The sequence below is a fragment of the Delphinus delphis genome, chromosome 6, assembly GCF_949987515.2.
Source record: "Delphinus delphis chromosome 6, mDelDel1.2, whole genome shotgun sequence".
Classification (NCBI taxonomy): domain Eukaryota; kingdom Metazoa; phylum Chordata; class Mammalia; order Artiodactyla; family Delphinidae; genus Delphinus; species Delphinus delphis.
The window spans coordinates 43,695,304-43,711,069 of record NC_082688.1 but is presented as its reverse complement, the minus strand read 5'-3'; the positions used below and the strand labels follow the sequence as shown (position 1 = coordinate 43,711,069).

Genomic DNA, 15,766 nt, shown 5'->3' with positions numbered 1-15,766 from the left:
ACAATTTAGGTACTGGCTGCTTGTAATGCTGTCTCTCTCCTCAAAGGGAGCAGTAGTGCATCTCAGCAGGGGGTGGACATTCTGCTGCTGCTCCAACAAGGCTGCAGGTGCTCATAAAGGGTGGTTTAAGAATGGCTGGCCCAAGTGACAGCCCTCCCTGACTTAGGGAGTCAGAGGCAGAGCCAAGAGCAACCCCATTTCCTAGTCGTCTGCCTCCTTTACAGAATCCTATCAGAAAAACAATTCGTATTAAAAGTGAATTTTTTAAAAGGAGTTTATACAAACATCTGCCACTGTTTTAACCACGCCCCATGGAAGAACGTCAGTCTTGTCCCAGTGATGTAGAATTAGGGAATGCTGAGAAACAAAATGGAAAGATGAGAAAACAGAAGTAGGCAGGAAAGGGCCAGAAAATGAAGGGCAGAACCAAAAGGCCGGCTCCCTTGGGGGTGATCCGTGGGAGGAGAGTGTTTCCGAACACGCGGCCCAAATGACCCCTAGAATTCGTAACCTGAGCACTTTCTTTCTTCCCTTAATAGCATTTTTGATTCTAATTAATTCCATAACACACATTTATTAGGAAAATGTGGAAACATACACAGACACATAAATGAGATAAATCACACATAACTACTATTAACATTTTAGCTTTTTCTTCTGATTTTTGATAAAGTTGTATCTATACAGATAGATAGATAGGTTACACATGTATCTAGATACAGATTATCATCCTTTCTTCCCTAGCCTATCTTGAAAATATTTTCATATCTTTAAACACTCCTGAGAAACAAAATTTTAATGGCTGTGTACTAGCCCATCTTGTACAAATGTACCAGATTTTTTTTACCCTATTCCCAACAGATGAACTTTTAGGCTGTCTTTTGCAGGGATGTAAGTATTGGTTATTTTCATCTAGAAAGTTTGTTCTGGGAATAAATTTATGTACTCAAGCTATAGTGGGTGGTGGAAAGGTGGAGAAAGTAGAATCTAGCCCTATCACTCAAACACGTTCATTCATGTCTATATTTTCAACTTCTCCTCCACCCCAAAAGTGCTGGGTGAACAAGCTGATTAGAATTATATAGTCTGTCTGTAAATAAGGGCCAGAAGCCAAGTGCAGGGAGTCCTTATCTATAAATATATGCATATGAATGAACCCATCAGAGAGTCACTCCTTTCAATTATAACTTTAAGGAACCAAACGTAAGACATATTCTTGGAAGTTTAACATATGAAGTCATTAGCTCAGATGTGGCTTTTGGTTAGGTGTGGCCTGAGTCAGTGGTCTTCAAAGAGAAGGGTGCAAGACAATCCACTGGGCTGCAGAAAAATATAGAACTTGTATTCAAAATTATTTTTAGGTTATTCTCTTAAACGTTCTATTTTAGCATGCCTTTTTTTGCGGGGGGGGGGGGGGTGCTGCGTTGGGTCTTCGTTGCTGTGCACCGGCTTTCTCTAGTTGGGGCGAGCGGGGGCTACTCTTTGTTGCAGTGGTCAGGCTTCTCATTGCGGTGGCTTCTCTTGTTGTGGAGCACAGGCTCTAGGTGCGTGGGCTTCAGTAGCTGTGGCACATGGGCTCAGTAGTTGTGGCTCGCGGGCTCTAGAGAGCAGGCTCAGTAGTTGTGGAGCAAGGGCTTAGTTGCTCCACGGCATGTGGGATCTTTCCAGAACAGGGCTCAAACCCATGTCCCCCGCATTGGCAGGTGGATTCTTAACCACTGCGCCACCAGGGAAGCCCTAGCGTGCCTTTTTCATGTATGTAAAATATTCATGTAGCAATACATATAAATAATTTACACACGCACATATATGCATCGCAGGTACCTGCTCATTTTTTTTTAAACCATATTTCAAAAAACTATGGGGACTACTGCTTTTGATTGGCAGTATTATGGAGCTCGGAGAGTTATGGGGGCTAGAAACCTATAAAGTATGGCTGGAGCATCAGTTTGGTCTAATGCTTTGCCTGAGTGTGGGAGGCACTGGGAAGGCAAGTAAAGCCCCAAGTTTGGTCAAGCCTATGGTATAGGTGATTGGACCTGTAAAGGTGACTGAGCCAAAAAGTCGAGATCACCTGAGAAAAGCAAGCCTCTAAGGTATGCTGAATTACAATGAGGTGGGTGCTGTTTTATGGCACAGATGTGGCCTAAGAGGCCAAGGTAGAAGGACCCTAATGAGTCTAGGACAGCTGAGAAGAGACTGAGGTAGGTGAGAGCTTAGGAGCCTCCCAAGACTGCAAGTTTAACATGCCCGTTAGTCTAGCATTCTAGGCAGTAACCTAGTAGGTCTTTGCAGTAATGGGACATGCGACAGATAGGTTTCAATAGGCAGTAGTAGAGGGAAGCCTGGCTAGCACGGGGTATGGACAAAGTCATAGAAGCCTAAAAATGTATTTTGAGAGAAATAGCCCAAGGCAAGTTAGGAGCACCTTGACATTAACTTTTCCCCACAGTTTTACAGAGACGCAATTCTGCCTAAACAATATATCTAAACCCTGGCTAATTCTGGCATATCTAGATACTATACGATAAAAGGCTAGTCTTGAGACACCGAGTTTCTTCTGTCTCCCTCAAACGAAAAAGAAACATACAATAAGAAACAAAAATTTAGAGAAAGCAAATTAGAGTCATTTTAGATTGTATGTATTTTTAATTACGCGACTCAAAGTTTATGTAAACCATAAAAATAAATTTTTTTCTCTGGACATTTTTAAATGTTCAGCTCCATCTCAAGTTTAAAATATCCCTTTTCCAATATAGTTTGTAAGTAAGACGTACAGAACTCCTAATGTGGTCCTAATCCACCCCTATTCGATGGTGAAGGCTACAGGTATTACTGAGAACAAAATAAAATGTCAGAGGACGTAAGTTGACCACTGAAGGTGACACTGACAGCAGGAGTCAATGTCTCCATGGGGACAGTGCATTTGTGGTGAGTTCCAGCCCTGCTGGTCTCCAAGGAAACAGTGGAAAGGTGACGCAGAGAATCACGTAGCTCTGTCCAGACAGAGTGGACGCTGTAGTCCTACTCACCCCACTCCATAAAAATGAGACAATAAAACAAATTTTCTCAAGAAATGAAGGCTGTATCCCCATCTTGGCAAGCCATCTGCTCGCACATTCTCCTTAGCTGGGATGTGAGCAGCTGAAAGCCAGTGGCTGCTTCTGAAGGCTTTTTTTCTAAAAGTGGAAGTCTCTCTCTGAATTCTGTCTGAACTTGCCCCATCCCTCCTCAAAATATGCTCTCTCAGCTCAAAGTTTGACAAGATCAAATAACCAGAGCTATTTAAATACCCTGTTTGGGGTAAAGCTTCCAAGACAGTTAACAATCCTAGCTTGTTTACACTCTTCAAACACCACCCCTTCACTCCTCACCGCAACATACACACACACGTATCAGAAGTCAGGAAAATTCACCTTCCTCCTTAAGCCCTCCTTACCAACCGAATGCCAACTTGACTTAGAGTCAATTTCTAGGTTTGGAATTGTTACCTTTCCTTAATCCCACAGCAGCTGCCTCTCAGTGGTCAAGCTAAATCCATTTAGCTTATGTTTGACTTGTGGATATTCTGCGGTAGAAAAATGTTTCTAAATAACTCTTAACGCTTTAGAACTGTTAATAATGAGAAAGACTAGTGGGCATTCATGGGCTGTTATAAGACAGAGTTCCCGTTCTATGCCTTATTCATTTATGCAAACTGTTGTAAAGGTACCAAGTTCACTGTGCAACTGGGCTGGAAAAGTCCCTGGACTGGAGATTACATTGGTTTGCACATTTCTGAGGCTTGGTTCTGTTTCACATTTTCATCACTGACCTGCTTAAGGGAGCAGAGAGCAAACTCATTAAGTTCCTAGATGGGAGGGATGGTCAGAACATTAGAGAACAGGATTAGAATTTCCCTAGCCCTTGCCAAATTAGCAAAACTGTCAAATATGTTCATCAGGGACAGGCAGGGAACAGGAAAGCTGCCCAAATGCAAGCCGAGTAGTAGCAACTTATTTAGGAACAGAACTGAAAAGACTGTAGATGCAAGCACAGACTAGGAGCAGGAAGAAAACTTACCCAGTATAACCACTAGCGTTCATCGGGACCTTTGCACGCCCTTAAGATGGATTCAGATCCCCAATCAATGGATTGTAGAAGCATAAAGCCCTCCCCCAAGAATTCTAAGAATTCCAGTGAGTTTTCCTTCTCATGGCACCTCTAAATTCAGATTCCTGATTCCATTTAGTTTCCCTGGTTTGTGATTCATTTCACTGTCCTGCTCTAGTCACCCTATAGCAAACCACGTTGACCCAGACATAAAAACCATTTCCCTCCCATGAGCAAACCACGGCCTCCTGCAGAAGGGCCTGGCTATCTCCTTGGTTGTCTTGACTCTTGTTTAATCCTTCCGATTAAACTTCTATCCCAAGTAGCTCAGCAAGATATTTTCCTAAATACAGACAGTTCTCTCCTTTAGAGGAACTCTGGGACCAGCTATTAAGATAATAACATTTACACCTGCGTTATCTAACAGAAGCGAACAGGACAGACATGAGCCAACAGTGCTTGAGGCAAGGACCGGCACATATCTTCTGTAAAGTAAATAAATACTAGATAGTAAATACTTTCTAACTCTACTGCAACCACTCCGATGCTATAACATGAAAGCATTCGTACACAATATGCAAACAAAAGGGGCCTGACTGGATTTGGTCCCCGAGTGGGCCATAGTCTGCCAACTCCTCCAAGACTCAGCTTCAGAATCTTAGACTTTCGGGGAGCTTAGCAACCGTGTTATCCAACCTGCAGAAGTCAGCACCCAGAAAGTAGCGTGACGCTTACGCGAGTCCACAAGACAGGTAAGCCAGGGTTAAAACTTCAAATTAGAAACAGGTAGCCCAGTTCCCAGGCCAGCCTATATCATCACTAGGCTATTTCCAGAAGGTTCTAAGGATCCCTGCTTACATGGCAAAACATCTTCTAGAAATTCTCCACTATAACTTTGGCACATGCATTAGTCGTAGTATGTGTAAGACACAGTCGTATCGTCTTGCGGCACCTCGAGGAGGAGGACCCAAGATGAAAGTCTGACTAAAGATGCGGGTGAGGGGCTTCCCTGGTGGTGCAGTGGTTGAGAGTCCGCCTGCCGATGCAGGGGACACGGGTTCGTGCCCCGGTCCGGGAGGATCCCACATGTCGCGGCTGGGCCCACGCGTCTGGAGCCTGTGCTCCGCAATGGGAGAGGCCACAACAGTGAGAGGCCCGCGCGCACCACAAAAAACAAACAAACAAACAAAAAGATGTGGGTGAGGTTGACTCTACCACCAAGGGGCAGACTTCTTGAAAACCAGAGTAAAGCCTAGAATAGATTAGGAAGGAAAACAAGGCACAAAGTTCAAAGGACATAACTTTATTTAGTTTAAATAAAGTTAAAGGTGACACAAATCCTCATATACCCAGAGGAATGTTTCCAAAGGAGCAATTGTTTTCCGTCTCCTTTTAGAATGAAAAGAGCAGAACTGGAGTATAGGTTAGATCACAGAAAGAACTTAATGGAGGTAACCCTGTTACTCACGAGAATTGCAGGCCAGAGGAAGTCACAGAATTGTCTTGATAATTGGATCTGGGAGTTGGCATCTTTCAGGGAGGGACAGGAGGGAGGGAAATAGACTGAGTCAGTGATTCTCAATGTCCTTTCTGTCTCATTAAATCCCCTGAAAGCTGTAGGAAAGAGCCCTTCTCTGAGCCAACAGGGACACATTGAATCATTGTATTTAATGAGAGCAGGACTGTTTCTTTAAGAGGGTGGTGAAGTGCAGAACACAAAGTGGATACTGTATTGGAAAAAAATAATTGTCCAGATTTCAAAGGAGCTTCCCAAACGACACTCCCTCACATTGGCAGGCATTTGGGCTAACTCATGAAAAACCCACCACGCGTGGCTGGAAGCTTGCAGCCCCTTCCAAATGTGTGTGTGGACGTGCTTGACGCCTTTACCTCGGTAGTGGCCAGGAGTTTCTTCCCGTAGGTCATTCTTGATCAGCAATTTGAAGACCCCGTAGCTTGGGCCTATTCCTCCTTGAAAGTCAGGGCCAAGTTTTTATGAGAACTCTTATTTTACTAGCTTTGAGAAAGATAAATCCTAGCGTACATCTTGTTATTAATTAAAAATGGTGCAATCTATTCAAATATCATTTCTTGACAGTATATTTCACGAAACTATCCCACAAGTATTTGTCTCAAGCCACAGCTTTTCCAAAGCTTGGTTTTGCAAATGATGAACTCGATGATGATTATTTTTATTATTATAATTCTTTTCCAGATGATCCAGGAACCTGCACATCATGCACTATGGGGTATTACATGTAAGTCTGGTGTTTTTGGTTTTTTTTCATGGCACTAACTCCTTCTGCAGTTTAAGCATTACTGACTTAATCCTAAATCCAGTGATTAAAGCAGAGAGACCCTGCAGCCTGAAGCAACTCTCCCCTGTCAGGCTATTAATGAACAATTCTTGCATTTAGCAATAAGAGTGCAGCTGTTTTCTTGCCTTGAAAGGAGGTCCTCTCCTTCTTGGTCCTGGAAGTCACCCAGCCTGACACTGGTGTCTAGGAATCTTGCCATGGGTTACCAAGATTCAGACCTTGCTGTTTATGGACAGATTTTAATAACATACCTGACCCCAAGCAAGCTGTTTCCAAATGTCTGCACGGAGACCTCATCCTTAAAGGGAGTCAGACAGTCCAGGATGAAGCCAGGTGTTTCGTTAGTTCTTTTTTTTATTATTATTTTTATTTATTTATTTATTTATTTTTGGCTGCGTTGGGTCTTCGTTGCTGCGCACGGGCTTTCTCTAGTTGCAGCGAGTGGGGGCTACTCTTCGATGCGGTGTGCGGGCTTCTCATAGCAGTGGCTTCTCTTGTTGCGGAGCATGGGCTCTAAGCTCTCGGGCTCAGTAGTTGTGGCACGCAGGCTCAGTAGTTGTGGTGCATGGTGTTAGTTGCTCCGCGGCATGTGGGATCTTCCCGGACCAGGGCTCAAACCCGTGTCCCCTGCATTGGCAGGGGGATTCTTAACCACTGCACCACCAGGGAAGTCCGTTTCGTTAGTTCTTAATCCTCCCATGAGTAATGAGAGACACGGACCACTAGGTTAAGTGAAATGCAGATAACCATCACCCCCAAAGTTCTCTGTTAAAAATCTACAAATCAAAGATGGTATGTCTCGGGCTTCCCTGGTGGCGCAGTGGTTGAGGGTCCACCTGCCGATGCGGGGGACGCGGATTCGTGCTCCGGTCCGGGAAGATCCCACATGCCGCGGAGCAACTGGGCCCGTGAGCCACAACTACTGAACCTGCGCGTCCAGAGCCTGTGCTCCGCAACGAGAGGCCGCTACAGTGAGAGGCCCGCGCACCGCGATGAAGAATGGCCCCCGCTCGCCGCAACTAGAGAAAGCCCACGGGCAGAAACGAAGACCCAATGCAGCCAAAAATTAATTAATTATTTAATTAATTAATTTTTTTAAAAAAAGACTATCTGTAACTTCAAAAGAAATGATGTGTAGATACATACAAGGAGATTAAATGATGGTGGTAAAGAGAAATATGTCAACACAGCTCATGGAAGAAACTCCATCTTCTCCCCCCAGGTTCAAACACCAGTGTTATAAAACCTGTCCTGAGAAGACCTACAGGGAAGAATCTGAATGCAAAGCATGTGATACCAACTGTGGCAACTGCGACCAGGATGAATGCTACTGGTGTGAAGAGGGCTTCTTCCTCTTGGGTAAGCTCAAAAACGGCATTGTACAGAGTGACAGCAAGGCTCCAGGGCTCCACCCAGAAATGGGAGAGCTCCTCTGATCAGTTTGAGTCCTCCTGTGCCTCCTGTCCAAGGAGGAATTTTAATTTTGTTTGAAAATAAACATTAACCAGGACTCCTTCTTTCTGCTTTTATTATTGAAGCATAGCTCCTATTTCAGTAATTAATCTCAAGTGTCTCTAAGCTGATGGAAAGGAGAGTGAATGGAGGGGAGGGAGAGGTGCTCAAGAGAAATGCTTTGGAGTTGAAGTCACCTGGAATATTTAGAACATAACTCTTTCCTTGACACTTCATCCGCGTTATATATTCCTTGCACTGTAAAAGTTAAATAAGATCTTTTGTCTTCGATTTTGATCAATTCATTGACTTTGATGGAAATGAATAGTTAGGAAAGGTAAATACTGTGAGCCTTCCAGTTGAAGAGAATAGTCCAGGTTCTTGAATGTTTGTGGGAGAGAGAGTGGCGCAGACAGCCCACAGCGACCTTCAGAGATTCTGTACGTAGAGATCATTTTATTTGCAGTCTTTCAAGGCCTTGAGGACATGAAAACTTTTATTCTATGCTCCTAGCCCTTTGAGCTGATAGCCAACTTGAATTTTCAGTCCTCTTTCGGAGGACTTAAAGCGTTGGATTTATTAAGACACGATTCTTGGTTGAAATAAGCAGATGCCATCATGGTTTCTTTAAAAACTAAAACATGTTCCTCGGCCTCCCTTCGGCCTGTTTAGAACTCGGCCCTGCGTAGAGCACCAGGCTCGGCCAGCCAGGGTCGCGCTTCATGCCTCCGTTCTGTGTTCTCATGTAGGCGGCAGTTGCGTGAGGAACTGTGGCCCTGGCTTCTACGGTGACCCGGAGATGGGAGAATGTGAGCCCTGCCACGGAGCCTGCAAAACCTGCACCGGTGTTGGCCGCAACCAGTGTAGCAGCTGCAGAGAAGGGTTGCAGCTGCTGCATGGGACGTGTGTGCATCTGGCCCAGACCCAGGTGGAAGGCAGATTCTGGAATGGTATGGACCTCCCAAGAGAGATTGCAGGTGTCTAGCTGACTCCTCTGCCACCCCCCCCCACCCCCAAACCCTTGCTTTCAGGATACCCAAGAGATGAAGGTTGCCAGTAAAAGAAAAGCCTGGAGTCCCAGAGCCCCTGTGATGCTCATTGCGGGAGAGGATAAGAGGCTATGGCTGGCATCTGGCGAGGAGGGAAAACCCAAAGGGCCACTGATGAGTGATCTGACCATTTGAGTTTCCACCTGGGTGGAGTAGACCGCAGAGCACGTAAAGAGCATCAGAGAGAGAAATGACTACCATTTTCTCAAAGATTTCAGAATAGCTTCTATCACATTCACTTATCTCTTTATTAGAAAAGAGATAAAAGAAAACTACCAGTGGGATAGCTTGTCCAGTTAGACAAGGAAGAATCACTCTAAATTATGGGAACTTCAGCTGAAATGACTGATCTTTCTGGCTGGATTATTAGACCTTGCCATCATTCAAGCTTACCTTTTAAAAGTTGCCCCTCTAGTTGCAGATGGGGAAAGCGGGGGGCTTGAGAAGGAGCGGGAGGGAGGAAAAGTGTGGGAGCTGGGAATCTAACAGTAAAGGCCTGTGTGTATTCGTTCCCACCTGAGTCTTCAGAATTGGCCTCCAGACCCTGAAGCCTTGGTCGCAGGCTTCCTGGCAAGGTATGACAACCTTGCAGTGACCTCTCCATGCCTGAGGTGGTTAAAAAACAAAATCCTCCTCCTGCTGGAAAAATCTGACTCACATTCTATGCAGAGACGTTCATGAAAACAAGAGATGCTCTCCGTTTTGATCTCGAGGCGAGGATTTGTTTAAAAAGGTCATTCCAGTGCAGAAGCAACAGCAGCTGAAAGCAGGTCTGCTTGGGATGATTCTTCTAAGAGCTGGAGGGAAGGATAAATCTGGGGCAAGAGAGAAAAGCCTCTTGCTGGGTTTCAGAGGAAGGATATCCACAGCTGCTGTCTACTTCGACAGTGTCGCATACGTGACTTAAAGGAAGAGCGGCTCGGAGACCATCACAAACCCAGCAGCCAAAGGCCACGGAGAGCACTGGCCGATTTCAGAGACACAGCTAGGAGGAAAATCATTCACTCCAGACCGGGATATCTTCCGTGAATTAAAGCTGAACCGAAAGGCTGAAAACGAGTTTGTCTGGCATTCAGGCATTTAAGAGGCAGTGCAAGCCAAGAGAAAAACAGTCTGGTGGTGTGTTTCTAGCTCAGAACATCTGTATTTTATCTGGTGTCCAGATGATGAAAAGGTTCGGGGAGCCAAGAGTCAGAGCAGATTGATTCCCCAAATGATTACACGTCCCTTTCAACTGGACTACGCACTTCGCAAGCAGAAATCAGGCCTTGATTGCCCGCCCCCCTCTGTCGAAGCATCCCACCTACCCCTCTCCGTGTTCTACCACCAAAATGTACTGTTTCTGAAGAGAGGGAGGAATGAGTCCACTTGGGGATTTCGTACTAAGGGATTCAGGAAGCAGATGAGAATGTTTCTCACGGCTGGACGAAAGCAACAAACTCAAGGACATGGCTGCACTCTCCCACATCTGTGATCTGGGAAATAAGACATGCAGACTATGAACAACGAGAAAAACTTAGCTCAGCAAGGTAAGACCGGAGCTCAGCTTCCCCAGCATAGCTTAGGTACCACCGAAATGGACAGTAAATGAGAAATGTACTCCACAAGGCCCTGAGAGTATTTGAGCCAATGCCTACATTTTTCTCCTGACTTCGTTTCCTTAAAAAACAGGGTTGAGGTTGTAACAGGAGAGCAGAGGGTTCCAGAGAACAAGCACTAATTAACCGCACCTCTAAGATGATGGAAAGCAGATTGCAGTCATCCTGGGTCAACTCAGAGGGAGCCCAGACAAATCAGAGTGTTTATGAGAGAACGGCGCTACCTAGGTGGTACCAGCGAAGTGTTGTGTTGTTTTTGTTGTTTTAAACACAGATTCAGATCCAGGTAGGGCAGAGCAGATGGGACAAACTTTAGCCCATTTCTTCACCCACACGACTGCCAGTGGAAACAATAAGCTCATGCTTGCATCTGAAGACTGACCACGCCCACTGTCTATGTCAGCATGTGTCGGGGAAATGCCCTTGAAATAAAAATCCAGCTAGAGTCCACTGAACTCCTCTCTTAATAAGGTGGCTACTCATGGTGAGAGTGGTGAGGTTGACGGGTCATCACCCTTTGTCAATTAACAGCTGAGCCTGGGAATGCCTCCTATCCTTGTCCAAGGATGGAGATTTTCCTACGCCTCATACCACAGCTGACAAATCCTCCAGCCAAGACCAAGTAATCTCCAGAGATTCTTCCTGCCACCTAAAAGTCACTGCACAAAAGTATAGATCGGGCTTCCCTGGTGGCGCAGTGGTTGAGAGTGTGCCTACCGATGCAGGGGACACGGGTTCGTGTCCCGGTCTGGGAGGATCCGACATGCCGCGGAGCGGCCGGGCCCGTGAGCCATGGCCGCTGAGCCTGCGCGTCCGGAGCCTGTGCTCCGCAACGGGAGAGGCCATAACAGTGAGAGGCCCGCGTACCGCAAAAAAAAAAAAAAAAAAAAAAAGTATAGATCATCCCCAGATTCCCTGTCCCGGTCACTAACTAATATATTGTGAAGAGTACTTAGGCCAATGTCCCTGCGTGGCAATAAGAGAACCAATGTTAAACAGGCTGCTGCCAATGGCATCAGCAGTGACTCAGGCAACACGCAGAGCCACCGTTGGTGAAAATGTTCAGGGGTGGCAGGCCACGGGCTTTGAAAGAAGATGGTGGCTTCAGCTGGTTTCCTGAAACCATTGTTGGGAATGGAAACAGTGTACCCTATTACTGTTAAATCATTTGGGTTTTCTTAAGTGGTTTGCTCCCTGGTAGTGCTGGAAAGTCTTGGGAATAATTCCTGCACATTTCCCCTACCCACCTATTTCCCTCATTAAAACCGTGTTTGTAGCAGGCTCTAATTACATATTCTGATGGGTAGTCTAATCTACAAAGCACAGACATGGTAAATTAACTTTTTATCTTTGACCACATCCTAACAATTTATCACTAGCCTGTCTTTCGATCTTAATTCCTATGCTCTGAGAAAGACTGAAATCCCAGAGTCAGTTACAAACACTGGAAGCCACTCACGCGTGAAAAAAAATTCTCAATAGTGGGGAGATATGTGGCTTCATAGTAACTGAACTTTAGAGAATTTTAAAGAAACCATGAGAATCTGGTTTTTTTAGAAGGACTTTGTAGATGTGTACAGTTGCCTCACTTAACTTACAAATGAGAACATGATTTTTACTTAATTAACCAATCACAACTCAGAGTGCAGAAAATACATGTTTCTGGGTAGCTAAGTAAACTTTTGTCCTAGTGGTATGAAGGAGCCACATGTATCTCCTTACACTGAGTATTAAACATCCAGGAATTTTATGAGTGGACCATTAAACCATTGCAACTTAAAATCAGCTATGGTGGGAATATTTACACCACAGCAATTGGTAAACAGGAGGACTCAAGTTTTTGTTATTGTTTCGTGTTCCAAAGAGCCATGTTACCAGTACATCACTGCTTTGACCTCTACCAAACTATTTTAAATCAAAGTGAATTACTAAAACATCTCTCTAGTGACCGTAGGCTTTAGCATTCGGCATACCTGAATTCAAATCCTGGCTCTGTTCTTTACTATCTCCATAACCTGGAGCAAGATATTCATCCTCTCTGAGCCTCAGTTTCCTCACCTATAAAATGAGAACATGAAACTGCCTCATACAAGGTCCTTTGGAGAATTGAATGAAAGAATATATATAAAGCCTGCAGCACATATGATGCAATAAAAGTTAATCTATTCTCTAACCCTTTAACCTAATCCAGTTTTAACCCATGAAACACTAGTTCACTTTCAAAACTGCCTCCTTGAGCTCATGAAAGAAAGCAATTTGGGGGCCTAAGGAATAATACAGGTCTGGGAAAAATAGTCCCAGAAAGCAGGGCAAATGATGGTCAGTTGGGATGCCTAATAGCCAAGTTGAGTCCTGACTTAACCAAGAATGTGTACAAAGATGATAACAGCAGTTTTACTTATGATAACAAAAAGAAGGAGAGAGCAATCTAAAAATGTAACGAGAAAAAAATGAAGGAAATTATGGTTCATGCAAATACACAAACCATTAAAAATGTTTACAAAGAATCTTCATGGCAAGAGAAAATGCCTATAAGATGTACAATATTAAATGAAAAATGTAGGTTGGTATTATATATGCAGAAGATGTAAATGATTACATATATATGCACATATGTAATGATACACATTCACTATAAAGATGGGAAATCTATATGCCAAAGTATACACAGTAAACATTTCTGGGTGGTAAGATCATGGGCAAACTTTATGTTCTTCTTTATCTTGTTTGCATTAAAAAAATAAAACACTTTATTTTTTTTAATAAAAAAAGAACCTGTGCCCACTGCAAGCCCATCTTTGGTGAAGAGCCCGCTGCAGGAGCGACGAAGGTGGAAGTTTCAAATCAAAAGAGGTAACAGGGAAATAGGGAGGAGAAGACAATCAAATATGAGGAGAGTCTCTGTGTTGTAGAAACCAACCCGAGAAGCCGGGCAGTGAGGAACAAGCAGGCATGCAGAAGTCGTGAGAGAAACAGAGAGAGGAGGAAAACACAACACAAAATATAAGTGGGCGCCCAAAGGGAAAGACTGGGAGGAATTTCATCAGTGGAGACTTCTAGAACATACAAGGACATTCCTGAGGTGCTAAGTGCTTATGCTTGGGAGAGGCTATCAAGAAAATCCTCTGTCCTTGCAAATCTTTAAGAAAAGCACCATTTGCCTTCCCAGTCACTGCAGCCTTGTTTGAAATAGCAAAGATTGGAAAAAACTAAATGGCTACCAATAAGAGTAGAAAAATGAAGCATGACACATCCACACGATGGAATACTATGGAGCCATCAAAAAGGATGAGGAGGTTCTTTATGTACTGATAAAGAATGGTCTCCAGAACACTGAGTTACAAAAAAAAAAAAAAAAGGCAACATGATAAATATTGTGAACAGATAAAGTTTGTATAAAAAGGTTGGAGGGGGATGGGGAGAGAGGGGAGAGACTTCACGGTATGTGCCTTTTCTGCATTTTCAACCATGTGAGTATTGCTTTATTTGATTTTAAAAATTTTAAATAAGAACCCCTGTTTTATAGGATTGAGTTATAGTCATTTTTGAAGGATGGACACTACATTTTCTTGGTCAAGGTGATCTTTTTTGTTTTTTGAGTTGGGGAGGTCTTGTTCAGTCTAGAATTTCTGGAGTAGCAAAAAGAGAAACTATGATCAAGGTCAAATTTTACTTGTTGACATTAAGTCTCTAATCTTTCATGATAGAAGAGCTCTGGCTGGAGATGACTTTATCCATTTGCTGACGCCTGATTGCTAACTGTGTGTGCAGAGTACCCTCTAGTGGAGGAATGAGGACATTACAGAATTTTATACCAAGTATATTGGAGTAAAATATCCAACTGCCAGAATGTGAGATACGTATGTGTAATTACAAATGCATGTATATGTGTAAATATATACATTATATATTTTTAAATATGATAAAATTAATGAAAACTTTTATCTTTTTAAATATAACATTTTAGCATAAAAATGATAAAAGTCAAAACAAAATCAACCCATGGCCTTGATATATAATAACGATTTTCCAGGCGCTCAAGAGCTAATGAATATTATTTTGTTATTATTCTTTGAATAACTGCTCTCAGAAAGTAAACATCTTTTTCCCCCCAGCTTAAATGAGATATAACTGACATACAATATTGTGTAGGTTTACCGTGTGTAACACGATGATTTGATATATGTGTACGCTGCAAAGTGATTACCCCAATAAGGTCAGTGAACACATTCATCATCATCACTTTCGTGAAAATCTTGGGACTAGCATTGCTCTGCACTGGCTAACTGAACTCTTAACAAATCCCCCAGGGAGAGTACATCAGTCAGTGGTCTACTGGAAAACCAGTACAAAATTTTCTCTCCAAACTAGGAAACAGCTTCCACGCAGAACGGCAGGACCGACAGTCATTTATATCCATGTATCCATAGCTATCTACCTTCCTACCTACCTACCTAGTTTTCTCTGTAGCAAGGCTCAGCAGTTTATTAACCATGAGCGCCATCAGAGAAACCAAGCAATGCCTCCTGGTGCCACTCCAAGTATGGAACGAAAGAGAACGGGAGATAAAACAGAAGCCTGAGAATGGGGGTGGAATGGTAACAGATGAGGAAATCGGGAGAGAGGAGAAAGGAAGGAGGAGGATCCACCGTTTACTGAGCCACTCCACGCATGCTTCACAGGTTAACTCACTCTGGCTTCACAGGAGTCCTGTAAGGGAAGAATCATTTGCTCTCATTTTAGAGACGTGGAAATTAGGACTCTGAGAGTTTAATTACTGTATCCATGGTTACCCTACCGGAAGCAGCACAGCTGGGATATGAAGGCAGGTGTGACTAGAGACTGACTCTTGGGAGGAGAAGGAAGGAAATGAAAGGCAAGAGAATAGGAAGGAAGGAAGGAAGGAAAGAAGGGAGGGACGGAGGGGAGGGAGGAAGGAAGGAAGGGAAGGAGGGAGGGAGGGAGGAAGGAAGGAAGGAGGGGAGGGAGGGAGGGAGGGAGGGAAGGGAGGGAGGAAGGAGGGAGGGAGGGAGGAAGGAAGGAAGGGAGGAAGGGAGGAAGGAGGGAGGGAGGGGAGGAAGGAGGGAAGGAGGGGAGGAAGGAGGAAGGAAGGAAGGATGGAGGGAGGGAGGGAGGGAGGAAGGAAGAAAGGAAGGATGGAGGGAGAGAGGGAGGAAGGAACGAAGTAGGGAGGGAGGGAGGGAAGAAGGAAGGAAGAATGGAGGGAGGGAGGAAGGAAGGAAGTAGGGAGGGAGGG

General features: G+C 44.2%; 1 protein-coding gene across 1 annotated transcript in view; it reads left to right on the top strand.

Annotated features, from left to right (window-relative positions):
- The window catches only part of LOC132427286 (proprotein convertase subtilisin/kexin type 5), a 405,656-nt gene extending 391,959 nt beyond the window's left edge, over nucleotides 1-13,697 (top strand). Inside the window, exons 25-28 of the mRNA XM_060014607.1 lie at nucleotides 6,308-6,350; nucleotides 7,633-7,769; nucleotides 8,612-8,812; nucleotides 13,282-13,697. Of these exons, the coding sequence (XP_059870590.1) occupies nucleotides 6,308-6,350; nucleotides 7,633-7,769; nucleotides 8,612-8,812; nucleotides 13,282-13,421 (521 nt within the window). The 3' untranslated portion in view covers nucleotides 13,422-13,697. The remainder of the gene's footprint in view (nucleotides 1-6,307; nucleotides 6,351-7,632; nucleotides 7,770-8,611; nucleotides 8,813-13,281) is intronic.
- Nucleotides 13,698-15,766: the final 2,069 nt, after the last annotated feature.